The 19,287-nt window shown below is 36.9% G+C and overlaps 1 protein-coding gene across 1 annotated transcript in view; it reads left to right on the forward strand.

The window, feature by feature from the left end:
• The first annotated feature begins 742 nt into the window (after positions 1–742).
• Positions 743–19,287, forward strand: part of HIF1A (hypoxia inducible factor 1 subunit alpha) — a 41,858-nt gene continuing 23,313 nt past the window's right edge. The window contains exon 1 of the mRNA XM_027065866.2: positions 743–1,115. Coding sequence (XP_026921667.1) covers positions 1,081–1,115 — 35 coding nt within the window. The 5' untranslated portion in view covers positions 743–1,080. The remainder of the gene's footprint in view (positions 1,116–19,287) is intronic.

Raw genomic sequence — 19,287 nt, forward strand, 5'->3', positions numbered from 1 at the left:
GATTTCCCTGCTACCTTAACTACTTCCCTTGAGAAGTTTACAGCATGAGACGTTTGTTTGCTTTATATTTTTATTTGCATTTACTCAGTAATCAAACTTCTTCATAGAAAAACTTAGTGGACAAGGAGAGTACCCTTGCGTTCCATGGCAAAAAGGGCGCTCGGTGGCAGGGCCCCCGTGGTTGGACAACCTGGCAAGGAAAACCCCATTGTAACATATAAGCAAAGGGTCGAAAGAGAGCTGCCACGACGTGAAAAGTCTGCTTTGTTGAACTGGGGCTCAGCACAGCTGTCAGCAACCTTGCACAGCACAGCCACAGAGGAGAAAGACATCGCAAGACTTGCTGCACCGGTAGCAGGAAACGCGATGCAGGCTTGAGACCCAAATCCCTTCTCAGCAGCGCCTCCCAAAGCCAGCCACTGCTTTCCCTAGAAGGCAAAGCGTCCCCAGACCCAGGTTGGCCGCACCCCAGCTCCTTTCTCTTTTCTCCGCAGCTGCACACAGACGAGCACGTGAGCCCGGCAGCGCTTCCCAGCTGTGCCTCAGCTGACCGCTTCCTGATTGGCTGAGACAGACGTGGGCTGGGGTGGGACTGGCCGCCGGCGTCGCTCGCCATTGGCTCTCAGGGAACCCACCTCCCCCTCAGGTGAGGCGGGCTTGCGTGAGCGCGAGCCGGGCTCCGCGGGCGGGCGCGCCCCCGACACTCTCCTCCCCCCCGCCCCATCCCGCGCGCCCCCGAGCGCGCCTCCGCCCTTGCCCGCCCCCTGCCGCTGCCTCAGCTCCTCAGTGCACAGAGACGCTTCGTCTGAGGGGACGCGAGGATCGGCCTCGCCGCCGCTTCGTCCGGTGCTCGGGGCCCTGACAAGCTGCCTGAGGGGAGGCTCTTCTGAGCCGGACCTGGACCCTTACGATTGCCGCCTGCTGCTCCTGCCTCCGGGTTTACGAGGGGGTTCCCGCCTTGCACCTCCCACCTCTGGACGTGCCTCCCCTTCTCTCCTCGCGTGTGGAGGGAGCCAGCGCTTAGGCCGGAGCGAGCCTGGGGGCGGCCGGCCGTGAAGGCTTCGCGGGGACCGATTCGCCATGGAGGGCGCCGGCGGCGCGAACGACAAGAAAAAGTAAGCCCCTTTCCTCCGTCCGTCGCGTTCTCCGCCGGCGCCCCCCGTCCGCCCGCCGCCACGGGCTCGGGGGCCAGCCTCAGCGCTCCGGAGGGGGCCGCCTTTTTGTTTCTGCCTCTTCTCCCCTCCCCTCTCTCCCCCCAGCCTCGCCGGCCGGGCTCCCCCGCTGCCCACGTCGCCATCTTGTCGTGGGGGGTGGGAGACGCCTCGAAAGTGCTTTCAGGGGCCGGGGGCTGAGCCCCGCTGGCCCTCCCCTCCCGGCCGCCGGGGCCTCGCGCCGCCCTCCTGCTAGCCTTGAAAATCACCCGGCCTGCCCTATACCCCCATCCGGGTGGACTTTCCCTGGCCCGAAAACCCCGGGAAGAGAGACGAGCCGCAGCTCGGTCGCCGCCGTTTGCACCCGAGCTTCCGCTCCTTCCCGCCCCCATTCTCTCCAGTTCCATTGAACACTCGGCCCCGGGGCGGACCCTGCGCGCTGGTCCTGGCTTCCCAGTGGGCTCGGGGCCCTGGGTTTCCCACCCAGGGGCTCGCGTGGTCAGATGAGACCCTACGGTGCGGTTGTCTAGTCGCGGCGGGTGTCTTTGCCTTTGTGCATTAGGGATTTGTCGCGACGGCCTGAAGATGCTAACTTTAGTTTGCACGTGCAGGTTTTGTTTTGTTTTAATCGCCTTGAAAAACTTGTCTAGATTGAGGAGTCGGAGTAACGGGAATTTGGCGAAGTAGCAACATTTTAAAGAGGGCATCACAATTGGATTCTTGTGTTTATGTCAGCTGTCAAGGGAGCCCAGACGTTATAAATTAATATGTGAGATTGAAAATATGTGATCGCAGCAAGTTTCAATGTCGAAATTTTTAGAACGGTCTCATTTTCATGAAATTGAAGCATATTAAAGGAAAACCTTCGAGATGTATCCGAAGTAAATAATCAATCTGTTAGAACTTAATGCAAGTTTTTAAAACACCTTAAAGTTTGAGTCTATATGGTACATTATAGGATTAAGAATTATAAATGGATCCAGTGGGATTGAGCTCCCCCCCCCCCCCCAGCCCCTCACACAATTTGGTACATTTTTGGTATTTTAACCTTTGTGGAAATCGTTTCTAAGGAATTGGAGATTTATATAGTAAGAGTTGTGGTTGGTAGACTGGCTTTACTCCTTAAAGTCCTTCCACTCTTCTGGGAGAGATTAAGATTAACTTCCCTAATCAGTATTAGCAGAAGATAAACTTGTTTATATGTTCTTGCTATTTCGTAGATACCATTTTGGTCCTTATTTCGTAGAATGATAAATTCTCTTTGTACACCAGAGAAAACCCTTATAAAATTCAAAAAGTGAGTAAATAGGCCTGGACTTAATTCCAAGAGTTGACAGGAATTAGTTGCAATTATTTTTGCGGAAATGATTACAATGCTTTTAATGAAATGATGAAGCTGCTATATTATAAACGTGAGGCAGATTACCCCTGTGTAGTGCCAATTTTCAGTTCTTATTCTGTGCTGAATCATACTGAATACTGTGCATCAAGTTATACACCAATCATTTCTTTTTTATATGCAATTCTCTTTAATTGTAAATTCTTTGCAGTTAGTTGAGATTATCACAAGCAGCTTTAATATATTTGAATTAATTAGTTACTGTGCATCACCCCCCAATTCTAAATTAGTTCTTAGATTTTGCTCAGTCCCATGTGTTATTTTCAAAATACTCTCATTTGAAAATTTAGCAAACTTGAATCGGATTGCATCATATTTCTTAATATAGAGGTTCTTATAACTGAAAAATTAAGTTAAACACTTAATAAATAGCTACTCAACAACATTTAGATGTTTGTTAAAGATATCTGGTTTTTATCCTTTTCTAACTAATAATTTTAAAACTTTCCGAAAAGGTAACTGAGATTGAGGGGCAAGGTACTTTCTTCTTACAATTTTTCCATTTTAAATGTGCTGTAGAGTCCAGTTTGGGAAGACAAATTTGTCTTCTTAAAGATGTTCTAGGAAACTAAAAAACTGAAGGATTGGAAGAAATCACAACAGGATGGAATAGTTACAATAGATTTAACAGGGAATTTCATGTTGATTTCTTAGTGGTAGGTAGGGCCTGGACTTAATTTAATAGCACATTAATACTGATTTTTAGATTTCAGAGTAATGTCAAGAGGTTCATTGTTCTCTTTAAGGTGTCAGGCCAGACTCCTTCAGTTTCCAATAACAGTTATTGGATCGTTAGAGTAAAATTTCTGAGAATGGACATTTCTTAACTTCTTTAACTTTGGCCATTAAAGTCAAGAAGCTCTCATTTATTAGTAAACTTTTCTCGTTATAATTGTACTTTGATTTTCCTCTTTTTTGAAGAAGAGCATGGTTGGTAGTTGAGAGTATAGGATCTGGACCTAGACACTTCTAGTTAAGAGTCCAGTTTTTTTCGCTTGTTAGCTTGGGCAAGTTACTGAATGCTGTTGAGCATATTTCCTCCTTTTGGAATGATAATAATAGCAACCATCTCAGTGGTTATTGTCAACATTACATGAGATAATGTTCACTGTATGTCTGGTTTAGGAATCTTGGGAACACTGTATGCTTGGAAATATGCATTACCTGTTAAAGTTCTATTTAAACTTCCACAACACTTAAAAACTTTTTTGCAAGTGTTTCCAAATATTTATGTTAGTTCTTCTCCCCACCTTCATAGATTTTTTCTAAATCTCCTAAAAATGAAGGCCAACATTGGATTTAGAGCTTTAAAAGGGGTTCTTTTCCAGTTAAAACAGTATATCCCTGGGTTATGTTGGCAGCTAGCATCGGTTACTCTTCTTGAGCATCTGTTCTTCTCTCTACTCTCGTGTCCCTTCTTCACAATTCCTTACCCTGCTGTTTCCTCCCCAAATAGGCCACTTGTATTTACTTTGGGCATCAGAGACGAGAGTTGTAAACAAATATACTAGGCTTAGAGTTTATTTCAGTAAGGTATGTGCAAGTAACTTAAAGGTATGTGCAAGGAGTGGCAGTAACTTAAAACATTTTTTGTCTTGACTCCACAGTTAAGAGTAGATAGTTGCATAAATACTTACCTTTGCTAAACATGGTAAGTTGATAAAATACTCCTGGTAAAACATGTGAACCTACACAATAGAAAAACTCCTTTGCATATGAATTTCTCCAGGTTAAGACTACTGGCCTCTGTCTCAAGGCAAGGCTTCAAGCTGTATGTTAGTCTGATTTTTTTGAGGCTTGATTTGTATGAAATCTGTATTAGTGCAGTCTTTTACCTGAACTGTGGTAGTTTGTTCCTGTAGTCCACTGGAAAGCATTTTGTGCCATTGGGAGAATGTCCAATCTTTACCTGGTGATTTCCATTGTCTGCAGCACTAATGGTGTGTGGGCCCAAAGTTAAGATTTTGTGGTTATATTCTATTGTTGTATATTAAGAATGATGTGTTGAAGGGTGAGGAAGATTAGTCTTGACTGATGTTTTCTGAAGAACTCCTAACAGTTGATTATGTTTGCTGGTGAAATTAGAAAAAACTGTTACCATACATGAATGTTAAAGATTTGGATTAGATTACTGAGTTTGTTCATAGATACGGCCTCTTAAAATGTAATTTTTAACATATAGATACTTCTTAAAATAATATATTCTTTGTTAAAAAAATTTTTTTAATGTTTTCTATTTTTGAGAGAGGGAAAGGGAGACACACAATCTGAAGCAGGCTCTAGGCTCTGAGGTGTCAGCACAGAACTCGATGCGGGGCTTGAACTCCTGAGCCGTGAGATCATGACTTGAGCCACAGTTGGGACTCTTAACTGACTGAACCATCCAGGCACCCTTAAAATACTGTATTTTTATCTAAGATTGTTAACGTAAGTCTGTTTATAAAGTAGGAGAAAATAATCAAAATTAAATGTGTTGTTAGATAGTTTTCTATTAAGAAATTGATTTTAATTCATAAGAATGTTCTCTTTTTATCTTGTTTCTTTTTTTTTAATGATGGGACTAACTATCCAGTTGGTGGATTTTAGCCAGCTTTCTGCAACTTGTGGTGTATGTATTGTGTATGTTTTCTGTCTAACTACAGAGCTAGAAAAAGAATTTGAAGCTAAGTCAATCATATTGCTCAGTATTTTTGGTAAAAGTTTGGCAAGAATTTTTGAAATAACTAGATCTTGGAATTTTAAAAATAATTTTATACCTCTCTTTCTTGGAGCATCAAGAATTAACTCTTTTGTATGTATATTGAAATTTAGATTAAAATTCACGTTTCTGCAATAAAGACTACCAAACCCATATCATTTGCCAGACATGACTCTTTCAGAAAAATGGAATATATAAAATCTACATTTATAAAAACAAAATTTAAGTCATTTCCTCATGACTTGTTTTTCCATAGCTTTTGAAGTGATTGTGAGGTTTTTTTAAAATTGTGGTTAAAAAAAAAACCCCACATAATGTAAAAATTCCCATCTTAAGCATTTCTAAGTGTGCAGTTCAAGAGTAAGTGTATTCATGTTGTTGTGTAACTAGAATTTTTTTACCTTGTAAAACTGAAAGCATTAAGCATTTCTCCTAGTTTCCCCCTCCTAGTTCTTGATGACCATCATTCCACTCTGTTTTTATGAATTTGACTACTGAATACCTTACATATGTGGAGTCATAAAGTTTTTGTCTTTTTGTGACTGGTTTATTTCACTTAGCATAGTGTTGTCAAGATTTATCCATGTTGTAGGCCTGTGTGAAAATTTCCTTATTTTTAAGGCCAATATACACTACATTTTGTTCATCTATTCATCTTTCGGTGGACACTTAGGTTGCTTCCACGTGTTGGCTGTTGTGAATAGTACTGTTATGAACACGGGTGTACAAATATCTCTTATAGATCTTGTTTTCAGTTCTTTTGGATATATCCCCAGAAGTATGTTGCTGGATCGTATAGTAACTATTTTTAAGTTTTTAAGGAACTGCCATACTGTTTTCCATAGTGGCTGCACCATTTTATATTTCCACCAACAGTGCACAGGGGTTCCTATTACTCCATATCCTCCCCAACATTTGTTAATTTCTGTTTTTGTGATAATGACCATTCTAATGGATATGTTCAAGTGGTTGTATTTTAAGGGTTTGTGTGTAATAACCAACTTAAAGTTAACAGAGAACAGTTGCCAGGGGAAGCTTTATCGGACATGAGGTTAAGCTCCTGTAAAATGAGAATTAAGTTTTTCTAGGGACTCAGAGTTGATCTGCCAGTACATTTTCAGAAATACTTATTGATTAAAATGGCCTGTAACTGTTTTGTTGTTAATAAAGTTAAACTTAATTGGTAACTTATTTTAAATGATTTTTAAAAATAATTGAAATGACTTATTTTCATAAGAAAATTACCTCCAAGATGATACCATTTAGTTCTGGTGATCTCAACTGTTGGAGTATTTCTTCATTTTAAAATTTAATTTACTTATGATATTAAGCATAAAGATGGTTTCACAGTGTGATTTTCAAAATTTATTGTTTTGCAAGTGGTTCAAAAATCTAGTGATGGAACATAACTTATGGTGGTTCTTCACCTACTTGTTTTGAAAGTCACAATATATTTAGGCAAATTAAGTGTCTGCCACTTAATACTGCAATTTTCACTCATTTGTAACAATTTCCTGTGCTGCTTCTCTTTTCCTAATAGTTTGTGAGAATCTGTTTTGCCAACTGAAAGATAAGATTTAAAGGCAGTAAGTTTAAGTCTTTAAGAGTTCTGATATATTTCTATTCTTAGAGATCTTGTAAATTAAGATGCTAACTAGATTTCTCTAAAGTGACCCTCTCTCCTTTTTTCAATTATAAAATTGAAACATTTCAATGGGCAAGATCACAAATGGGAATAATTGGAAGCTTGTGGTGTAAAAGAGAATACACACAGTGAGTTCTTAATAAATATTTGAATGAACGAAGAGAAAGCAGAGAAAGATTTTAAGGTTTTTAAAAGGTTTTTTGGAAGTCATTATTGTCCTCTCTTCTATGTCTTAATTTTCATAGGAATTTTTCTTATGCTTGGAAATGCCTTGTGTTACTTTGGAACTTCCTTGAATCTTGAAATTTATTTTTTTTGTTCTTTCAGAAATGTTTATAGTATCTATTAGAACCAGGCTAAAAAAATTTTGTTAGTAAATACAGCTATATCATACATACTTGGCCTTAAAAGTAAATCAGTACCCTATTTTAAGGTATGTTAAAACTTAGTGCTTGCCAATTCTATATTGGAGCACTGAGTAAAAAAAGTTTACCAAAAGAAGCATATGTATATGACTGCAGGAAATTCGCTAGTTAAATGTATGGAATGTGTCTTTACCTTGTTTCATCTTTAGCAAATGTTTCTTAAGTCTGCTCTAAACTTTGGGAAAGTTTGGACCAGTTTATAGTCTCCAGCAGTGTTGGAGAGTGCCAGTTTCTTGTACTTGGTCATCATTAAAGTTTGCTTCAAGTATGAAATACTTGAAGTTTATAAGTGTATTGGGATGCTTTCTATTGCAGTGAAGACACATAACTCAAGCTAGTTCAAGGGGGTAAGGCAGTCATGGGCTTACACATGACAAGATACAACTCAAGCTAGTTTAAAGGGGTTAGGCAGTTAATTGGCTTACACAGTCTAGTTTTGGTTGAGAGAATAGTTAAATCCAGAGTCTCAAGTGATGTCCTCAGAGTATAATTTCTGACTTTGTCTTGAATATTACTTGGTTTATATGTCTTTATTCTATATGCATGTTGGCCTTGTTCTGCCACTGACCGGCTATCTGTATGGTATGAAAGATGGTACCTAGCATTCCCATGCCTGCATTCATAGAGTTTGTGATTTAAAAAATGAAAAGAAACTGGCTCTTCTAGTATCCATATAGCTGTCTCCTGGATTAATGCCAGTTTGCCCTGCGTGGACTATTCATTTTTAACCATGTCAGTGGGGATCCCTGATTACATGAGTCAAATGTCTTATTATAGTATTTCATTGTCTTGATGTAGATTATTAATTATCTCCTTATCTAGGACTCTTGGTCATTGCTGGTATTGTAATGAATGGGCTATAGGTTTTTGTTGCAAATCATCTGAATTCGTATTCTACAGATACCAACCATAATTGTTCTTGCTGTGCACTTTGGGAAGCTTAGAGTCTCTTCTGTGGATTAGGGTTTTCATTTCAGGTTCCTTAAGAAAGAAGTAGAATGACTAATGGCTAAGAACTTAGGTGCTAGAGGCTGGCTGCTTGCTTTGCCACTTACTAGCTATGTGGTCTTGTACAAGTTGCTTTACCTCTGTAGATCTCACTTTCTTCATCTATAAATTAGGATAAGAATATTTGCCTTTTAGGATCATTGTGAGGATAAAAAAAGATATTAACTCAAGTGAAACACTCAAGAGTTCTTGGCACAAAGTAGGGGCTTAATAAACTAGAAACTATTATTAGGTTCATATTATAATTATTATGTTTTTTCAGAAGAGTTTCACTCTTTTGAAGTCTCATATTTAGAATCATTCAAGCCTTCTTTGGGACAGTCTAAGAACGGATGGTATCTTTTGGGCCACACCATTAGTAAACCTGTAATAGTAGTAGAATATTGGTGATGCTTTTCCTCTACATTGGTTTTTTTTCTCCACGAATGCCTGGCCTTTGCAGGTTAAATAAAGATATTTGTGTGTGTGTGTAGGTATGCTGTTTTAAAGTATTTTTTCTGGGGTGCTTGGGTGGCTCAGTTGGTTAAGCGTCTAACTCCTGGTTTTGGCTCAGGTCATGATCTCGCTATTCATTAGTTTGAGCCTCACGTTGGGCTCTGTGCTGACAATGTGGAGCCTGCTTGGGATTCTCTCTCTCCCTCTTTCTGCCTCTCCCCTGCTCATGCTCGCTCTAAATAAATAAATAAATAAATAAATAAATAAAACAAAAAAACGTTTTAAAGTAATCATTCTTCATAGTGATGATGGTAGAGGAAAAAAATATATTCACAAGGCTCTTTATTTGGCTGTTAGAGGATGGCAAATTAAGAAAGCCTACTTTTCCATACTCTTTTGGTGTCAGAAAATCATTAAATGTCTTTTAATCCGTTTGCAGAGGAGAGTTGGAAATTGCTTGCCTTTGCAGATAACATAGCTAAAATGTTTAAATGGGTTATATGTCAAACCAGTAGTCAAAGCCTTCACTGTGAATCGAGGAAGTACTATTTTTCTTGGGTAATGTGAGCAAGTTGATTTATTTCAGTGGTTCAAAAAATTTTTTTCAACCCAGGACCATTGCTCCAGCACCTAACCACTTGACCTGTAACAGATTATTGTATATTCATTTGTTTAGCAGATATTTGTGCATCTGATTTGTCAAGCAGAGCATTGAGTTGTTGGTGGCTCAGGCCCCAGTTGAGTAATTAGTGTTTGATGCATCTGTTATGTAGTCCATCTTTTATTTTTTAGTACAGTGATTTCAAGTTTGGGGTTCTTGCAAAATGTAGACCAGGATTTAAGTTTTGTTATTAATACCAATCATCATGGAAGCATCCTCTATAATTGTATTTACTTATTTGGCCAGTCTGCTTTAAGAATTTTGACATACACAGAAGCACTCTCATAAAACAGTCTATTCATTTTTGGCAGCTTTAAATGTTAGAAAGCTCTTTTGTTCCAGTATTTCTTGACACTGACCAATGTTTAGATCTCTTTTGGATCAAAGCAATCCCTGTGAACCTTTGAGATGTACCGTCTGAGTGTGCACTTTAAAAAAATGTAACTATTCCTTTTAGTGATCATTTGGTACCAATTTGATCATAAACACATGCAACCTCAAACATAGAAAGTTTGTGGCAACAATATAGACTTATGTAGAGATTATTTAGATGATCCAGAATATGATTTTTTCCCCTTTTTCTTACATTGCCACCAGAACGGGAACACAATTTAAAAATTCATAAAGTTTACCTTCAATACTGTTTTAACTCTGTTGAGCAAAAAGCCTGCCATCTTTTAATTCCCATGTATTACTCTCTGCATTTGAAAAAATCACCGAATCTGTATGACATCCTTTTCAAATACCTGAAGGTAGTTATTTCTATTCCTAAGTAAAAACATCCCCAAATTTCTTTAATTTTTCCATTTAAAAATTATTGAGCATCTGATTTGTGGAAAGGCATAGGCTATATTAAATATGGGAGCTTCAGTCTTCGATGGAATCTGAGCCCTGCCACTTACTGATAGTGTTACTTCCTTTCTATAAAGGAAACAGGATCAGGGGATTCATTGGGAAAATTTATTGGGTAACATTGGATAGGATTGATTAATGTAGGTGGAGGACCGAGACATTTGCTTAGGAGAGCTTTTTCTTTGTCATTGTTTCCAGGATCTTCATTATGGTCAGGGTTTAGAACTAAATAAAAATCTTCAGCTTGTGATTTCTATGTCTACACCTTTATTTCAATACGTGTGAATTTTTTTATTAAGTACTTATTGTAACTTACATATTTTCTGTTATATTTAAGCAAGTAATTAAGGGCACATTCTTCTGAATACATACATCCACACACACACATGTAGTGTCATTGACCTTCTTTAAGTTCCAGTGTCAGTTCTATTAATATAAAGAAAACAAAATCATTTACAAGCTGAGGTGGCTAAAATGTAAAGGGAGAAGAGTAATAGAGGAGGTGATGTGCTTTGGGGAAAGCCATTAACACATAGCTGTTACTCAGGGACAGTGATTCTCAACCCCTTTGATGTTTGTGACATTCATAAAGAGATTTAAAGGTGAATTTTAAAAATTGTTTAAAAGGTTTGAAAAAAATCATTCTATGGTTATTATGTTTTTTAATTGGTCATCTTTGAAGCCTAATTATGCTCTTGTATTTTATTACTCACTTGTCACTGAGCTGTACCATTCATTAGCTTCTTATTCCTAGCAATTGTGCCTCATTCTACACAGCATCGCCCAACCCACTGAGTGCAGTGTTCTGCCTGACAAACATAGTTGTCTAGTATGTATATGTAGTTGCAGCTAAAAATAAATTTTTCTTATTTTCCAAATTTTGCTGGCTAACCTGTTAAATCTCTGCTATAAGACCTGCTGGTGGTTCTCAAATTTCTGTGACTTAATCACCTGGGTGTTTACTTAACATAAGGATTCCCAGGTACCCACCTGTAGACATTCGGATTTGATAATTTTGGGATGAGATTCAGGAATTTTTAAACTTTACAAGCACTGATAGATGAAATACAAACTTTGAATAGCTCAGAGTGCTAAACAGAATCATCTGAGAGATTGTTTTTTGAAAGACACATTCCAGGTCTACCATTTGAATTTCCAGGGTTGGGATTTAAGCACAAATACCTGGGAAGAAAGTTCCATTACTGATGATGATGTACATCACAGATCAACCAGTGTCTAATCTAGTCTAAGTCCTTAGTGTATTTTGTAGTTTTTGAGTTCCTAAGTATTTGGCAATGCTAATATATGAGAAATTGGATATGTCTCCTGTACATGTAAAGCATTTGGGCAGATTGAAAAAAAAAAAAAGTTAACCATTTTTGGGTGTTGAACAGTCTTTTACTTCTCTGGGAATTTTTGAAAGACACATAAAGTATTTTCTTAGAGTAGAGGGGCTCAAAGTATTCTCCAGAGCAGCATCATTGGTACCTACCTGCTAACTTGTTACAAATGGAGATTCTCAGGCCCCATCCACCTCTCCTGGATCAAAAACCCTTGGTAAGGCCCAATAATCTGTTTCCAGAATCCTGCCAGTTGATTGTGATACAAGCTAAAATTAGAGTAATACCTTCACATACACATTTTTGGTTTTATATATCTAGTACTTCATATATAGCAGAGGATCAAAGACTTTTTTGAGAGGCCCAATACCAATTCTGAACCAGGAGAGAGATGATGTAAATCACTAGTTAGGAATAATCTAAAAACAAAAGTATATTCCTTTTACAGACAGAACTTTAGTACATAATATTGTCAATAGATGTAAATCTGTTAGCTAATTAATAAGTTTATTTAATGTATAAATAGAACATTTTCACATTAATGCTACCTCAGATGTGATACAGATTTTTTTTTCAGAATGTACCCTGAATTTAAAACAGTAAATCTTTCTTCCCTGTTTATTTTACTGCAGCATTAGAAAATCGAGTGTTAAGCATTTCTGTGAGGTTATTGGAAGGAGAATAATCTATCTTTTCCCTAATTGTGGATATTTACAAGATATTGCCAAGCTAGTAAGATAGTAAACACTTAAACCAAGAAATTTAAGTTCCTTTCAAAACTCAAATAAGTATATGTATACTGAGTATTTTTCTTTGGAAACCATTTCACTTGATTTTATAATTTCAGATTAATTATGAAATGCCAAATTTAAAAGTCAATAATTAGATGAGAACGAGAGACTGAAAATATTGAATTATATTGCTTACTCAGTCACCACTTTCTGTTTCTCTGAAAGAAATATGATCATTCCTGCTTCATTTCCAAAATGAAGAAAACATTTAACTCCTTTCTAATTAGTCTTTCTGGAAAACAAATTGAAACGTTAGATGACTACTTCTTTCAGACTTTTCTGACAAATGCAGGTACATAATAGTATCAGTTCACCAATGAATTTTGAAGTACAAAATATTCTGGGATCTTGCCATCTTGAAACTATGAATTTGCTAACTGTATATTGTGTTTTTCAGGTTTTATCTAAGCATTTGTAAGTTACATGTCTGTGTGTATATGTGTACATGTATACATACTGATTTACATATGTACACAGGTATTATACACAGAGAAAAATGGATTCATATTCAAATTTTGTTGTATACCCTCTTCACAATACTATACTGTAACATCTTCTATAAGCACAGATTAATTTTTGTAGACTTTTTTCTTGTGTCTTAAATTTTTGTTATTTGATTTTATGGAAAGATTTTTCCTAGGGCAAATCTGTCAGTTAGGGATTGACCTACTAACTGCTACTGAATAAAGACAAGAAACATAATGGTATATTTGTCCTAGAATGTAAGCTCCATGGGACAAGTAACATGGTCTGTTTTGTTAATCAGTCTTGCTGAGAACAGTATATGGCTCAATGGAGATGACTAAGAAATACTTGTTGAATAAATGAATAATATTCTTTAACATGAATATCCTAAAGGTTCATTTTTAAGTTTATTAGAAGTTAGAAGACATTTTCCTGGAGAAAATAGTTATAAATAATAACTAGCTGTCCTGAAAATGTAATTCATGTTTAATTTTAAATGTGACTGTTTGCAGTTTTTTCCCATTAAGTAAGGATATATATTTTTAAACATTATCTGTTTGAAGTATTAGGGTTTTGCAGCAATTACCAGGTAGAAAATAGAACAACAAATCTTATTAATCGTTAAGAATACTCGAAGTAATAAATATGCTTGTCTAGGGGTAACCTCCTCTTGAAAAAAAAGCCAATAAGATTAGAAATCAACTTAATAAAAATTTTCATGTCTTAGGAAAATTACAACACTTCTTGAAAACAATTTTAGAAAACAGTCAAATCTTGTGTTTCCAGCTGTGCCAGGAAGACATAATTATAAAGGTGTTGATTTAATTGATTAATAGCATTAACTACAACTCATGCATTTACCTGACCACATCAGTTTAGGAATAAAAAGTAAAAGACATATAGATTAGAGTGATAAGGGAAATAATCTTAAATCTTTAGCCTCTTTTTAATAAATTGGTATTCTAGTTTCTCTGTCTTCTCCCTTTGCCTCCAGATCTCTTTTCTGGCGGTATCACTTGCTCTCTCTTTGGTGATAATATAGTATTGGTGCCACTCACTGTTATGCTGCTAGGTGATTTTTTTTTTTTTTATATCAGTAGCTTTTCTAACTTACATCTAGTATACCCACCAAATGTTTACTTACACTTGAAAGTGCATATCCACATAATCATGGTAAATCCAAATTGTATGCTTTGTTCATAGTACTAACATTATTATTCTGTTTAATTATGATCATAACCTGTAGGATTACGGGAGCACTGATGAAGCACATATTCAGGGATCCTAAAACAAATTTTGAAGGGTGGGGTAGTCAGCCTTCCATGGGCTGAAGTCAAAGTCAAATAGATTAGGGCTAAATACTAAAGCCAAGTGGAACTTACACATCTCTACTAAGAATACAAAGGTAAAGATGAATGAGGCAGTTTCCTGCCTCCAAGAAGCTTTGAGGATTGTAGAGGAAGATAAGTACAGTTAACCCTTCAGCAATGCAGGTGGTTAGGGGCACTGACCCCCTGCACAGTTGAAAATCCACGTATATATAACTTTTGACTCCCCCAAAAATGTGACTAGTTGCCTTCCCCTCAAAACTTGACTGTTAACTGGAAGCCTTACCGATAACTATTAACACATATTTTATATATGTTTTATATACTGTATTCTTACAATAAAGCAAATTAGGGAAAAGAAAATGGTGTTAAGAAAATCATAAAGAAAAAATAACATTTATAGTACTATATTGCATTTATCAAAAAAAATTCCGTATATAAGTGGATCTACACATTTCAGATCTGTGCTGTTCAAAGGTCATGTGTATGTAGCAAAATAACCAGAGTGGTGAAATTTAGGGGAGAAGAACAGTTTTGGAAGACAGAGTAGAGACAAAATAATGCTGGGTTGAATCTAAAAGTTTCTCACATACATTTGCCAAGTCACATACTGAGAAGGGTACCTCAGGTTGAGAGAGACTGAGCGAGAAAGGAATGAAATATGTTTTTGAGTAACTGCAGTGTGACCAAAGGAACAGGGAATAATGAAGATGAAGAGATGGACAGGGAACTAGCTAAGGGAGGGTTTCTTTAGAAAATAGATTTTGTCCTGTGTACATTTGATGGGATTTTAAGCAGGGCATAATATGAGATTTCTGACTGTGGAATGATAATTGGGTAGATATTTGGGTGAAATTAAAGCACAGTAATAGTGAAATAGTTCAGTCAATGGTTCCCAGATCTAACTGTGTATCATATGCATCTTGGGAGTTTTACAAACCCAGAATTTTGGGCCCTGCTTCAGATCTACTGAATCAGAATTTACGAAGGTGGAGCCCAGAAGTTTGGAATGTTGAATGCCCCTAAATAATTATGATGCATCTAGACCAGCATTTGAAAATATAGCACTAGGTAACTATTTCTACAGTAGGCTAAGTGGGAGGCTATCCTGCTTGTCACTATATTCCTTATAACTTGAACAGTGCATGGTAAATGCTCAATAAATATTTATGTAACAAATATTTCTTGAATGAAAGAAGTTATTCCGAGGTTCAGGAAGTCCACTTCCCATCTTGTGTTTTGGTTCTCTATAGAGTTGCTTTCATGAACTGAGCTAATACATGAAAGTGTTTAACATAGTGCCTGATACACATTAAGAGCTCAATAAATGGTAGAAGGGGAAGATTTTCTTCGTCTTTTTCTCTTATGTTACTTTGTGTGATTAGGTATCTTGGCAATTTAGCTTATACTTAGCCAGCTTTGAAGTGAGTATGCAGATTGGTTTTACTTTGGGGATCCAGATGTGGAGCAAATAAAACACCAGCAATAGTGAGCTGAGATGTTTGAGTACGGTCTGGTGGGATTATATGAGGTAGATTGAATTACTATCCTCTGAATCTCTCCCTTAGTGGTTGGCAGTATCCACTAAAGGCTGTATTGCTTTGAAGAGCTGGTGGACAGTGGAGCCCAGAGCATCGCCATTGTAGGTGCTTTTGAATTAGGATTTTGGATTTATAAGCGGATACCAGGAAAGAGCCTGCCCATGAGTGCTTCTGAATGGCTTAGAGTCAAGTCCTAAATTCCAGAGCCAACCCCTCTACCTCTCCTTTATGTCTTGGGAGATGTGTAGACAAATTTTGAACTTTATAATACCTGGATATATGTATACTTACCTTAGTAATTAGAATTGAATTTCTGAGAGGTAGCATAGTCTGTTGTTAACAGCATAGTTTTTAGAGCCAGACTGCTTGAGTTTGAATAAAGCTGTGCCACTTATTAACTCTATAAACTTGGGTAAGTTATTTAACCAGGTTCCTTATTTGTAACATGGTGATGATAATAAAAATTAAGTTAATTGATGAGAAATGTTTAGAGTACCACTGTGTACATAGTATAATCACCTTGTATAGGAGTTTGGATTAAAGCTGCAGGCCAAAATGCCAACTAAGAACATGAAAATTTCCTTGGAATTTCCTCTGGCCTGAGATTTTAAGAAGTGCAGGGCAGTTAAAACAGTGAGATGTACAATTTTTCACCTATCAGCTTCACAAAAATTAAAAAGGTAAAAAAGACCCATAATATATATATTACAGCACAGTGCGTGGAGAAATAGATAAGCACATTCATGAATTTGCAGAGACAAAAATAGTTACAGACCTTTTTGGAAAGGTACATTTAAATGCCACATCCTTTAGATCATGGAATTTCACTTCAGAAGTTCTGTCTTGTAGAAATACCAACATAAGAAGTGGAAAACAACAACTTGTACCTTCAAAGCCAGAAAGAGTTTTTAAAGCAGCAAATAATAGATTTGAGAGACTTTTTTAAAAAAATGTATACATTAACTTTATTAGAAATAGGATGAATCAGGGTGCCTAGGTGGCTCAGTCGGTTAAGCATCCGACTTCAGCTCAGGTCATGATCTCGTGGCTCATGAGTTCGAGCCCCACATCCAGCTCTGTGCTGACAGCTTGGAGCCTGGAGCCTGCTTCAGAATCTGTGACTGCCCCACCTCTCTGTCCCCTCCCCAGCTCATGCCCTGTCTCTGTCTCTCAAAAAATAAGTAAATGTTAAAAAAGAAAAAAGTAAAAAAAAAAAAAAAAAAAGAGGATGAATCAGTTCTTAACGTTTTGAATGATTGGCTCTAACTTCAGGTCTTAAAGTCACATGTATTTATAATCAGGGATGTTAATAGGCTTTTCTTTTATAATTAGACAACAAAAAGAGATGAATTAAAATATCTGCAATTATTTTGTGTTCTTGTTAATCTAAAGAATACTAAGCATTCTCTGTAAAATGGCTATTGCCATTCAACTTTGTATACAAGAAGGTTAGTGACAGCGGCTCATTTTCCTAAGTGTATTTTCTATACAAAATAATTTCAAGAGATAATTTAGTTAGCTTCTTGTCCAGTGCTGTATGTTAAATAATGATGAAATAGTAAGTGTGTGAAAACTACAGTACCACAAAGATCAACTTATTTTGCTATTTTCCTCAAATGTTAGTCCTAAAACAGTCATAGAGATGGGTAAGCAAACTATTGAAAAGATAGATTTTTTACTATACTCTTAACTGATTTCTACTAAGATGTGAAATAGCACTTTATACAGACATGTCAGTGCAGAACTTTACTTGATTTGTACTTAATTAAAAACAACAAAGATGGAATTGATAATTTAGAGAAATACAGTACCTTATTTGCATGCAGAAAATCTGCCCATTTTCTTCTGATCTACAAAAACTTTTATTTCGCAATCTAAGTAGTAAGTAAATAAATAGTACAGGATTCATCTCTGTGGGACCCAGATGCTATGGTTTGCCCGAAATAATTTCTTGGCTAGTACTTTAATTCTGTGGGGGTATGACCTGATAAAAAGAGCCTTCTGAGGAGACCAGAAGCTGAGCCGTGCTGATGCTGAAACTCATAAGAACTTTGTTGGTTATAGCTTTAAGCTAAGAAATGTTTTAAGAGCCCCCATAGTCACATGTGTGAAGAACATCATATAAATTCCTATATTAAATCTTTATTATAGGTCTCCTGATTGCTTTATGTCTAGATAGATTATGTAATATAGGACACAATGATTTTCATCACCTTCATCTAATTTAGGTTTGTCAACTCTTGAAATACCCTGTTACTTGTTTTATTGAGGCTTATTTTTCTTCCAGAATTCTGGCTCATGCTCAAATTCTTACTCTCCTAGTCTTCACTGCTTAAGTATATTATGCTATAAATGTTTTATCCAGGCTCACATTTCTTATGGGTTTGTCTTATAAATTTAGTTGCCACATCTTTAACAATATTATCTTCAGAGTTCTGGACAATACAAGTGTTTCTAAAGGTGTAATCACCATGGTTATTAGCTAGATCAGATACCCTTTAAAAGCATATAGCAGGTAATAAAAGGATTTAAATTTTTTACCAAGTAAAAATTTGGATAGTCATTTGTTGGTAGCTTTAATTTGGTTAATTAACAAAAGAAGCCTAGTAAGTTTGATGAAAGTTGTTGATAAAATTCTGATCACCTGGACTAATTGTGACATTTGAACCAATATTCAGGTCAGTTGGTCATCACACTTTTTTTGCTGGCTTTACTTGAACCAGATAGTAATCTGATTTCCACTATCATCCCTTCCTCTCACTTGCCAATTCAGAGGGGAAAGAGAGGAAAGTTAGATGCTAGAGCCAATAGGGACATATTGGATCTCTCTCCCCTAGAAACTCTGGTATGTGTATAAAATAGATTTTGAAAACTTTTATTATTTTACATTTTATTCTAAGTTCAAATTTAAACATTCATTAAAAGTTAACGAGAACAGTGAGGCATTTCTAATGCACATAAAAAATGAAGTTGCAGACTGTTGACATTATTGAATTTTCATGGTAGCCATAATTTATTTTCATGTTTTTTAAAAATTATACAGCATTGGGGTGCCTGGGTGGCTCAGTTGGTTAAGCGTCTGACTCTTGATTTTGGTTCAGGTCATGATCTCACGGCCTGTGAGTTCGAGCCCCGTGTCGGGCTGCACATTTGACAGTGTGGAGCCTGCTTGGGATTCTCTCTCTTCCTGTCTCTCTGTCCCCCCCCCCCCAAATAAATAAACTTAAAAATATTATATGTCATTAAGAAAATCTTGATTCACGTAGATCGCTAGTTATAAATAGTAATAGTTTTTAATAGCTTACCTTAAATCTCAAGTAAAATAAGTAAAATTGATCTAGATGCTTGAGTTGAAAAATTTGTATCAAAGTTCAGTTACTAACAACAGCAAATATTCACATTCCTTATTAATGTATAAAAGTCAGATACACAAATTTAAGTGTTAAAACTAGATTATCACTGTTGCACAATACAACTGTTACTCAACATAATGGGAGCATGTGCTGAGAACCCTGCCTGTTTTTTTGAGTGTTGCTTCTATGATTGAA

The sequence above is a fragment of the Acinonyx jubatus genome, chromosome B3 (assembly GCF_027475565.1).
Source record: "Acinonyx jubatus isolate Ajub_Pintada_27869175 chromosome B3, VMU_Ajub_asm_v1.0, whole genome shotgun sequence".
Classification (NCBI taxonomy): domain Eukaryota; kingdom Metazoa; phylum Chordata; class Mammalia; order Carnivora; family Felidae; genus Acinonyx; species Acinonyx jubatus.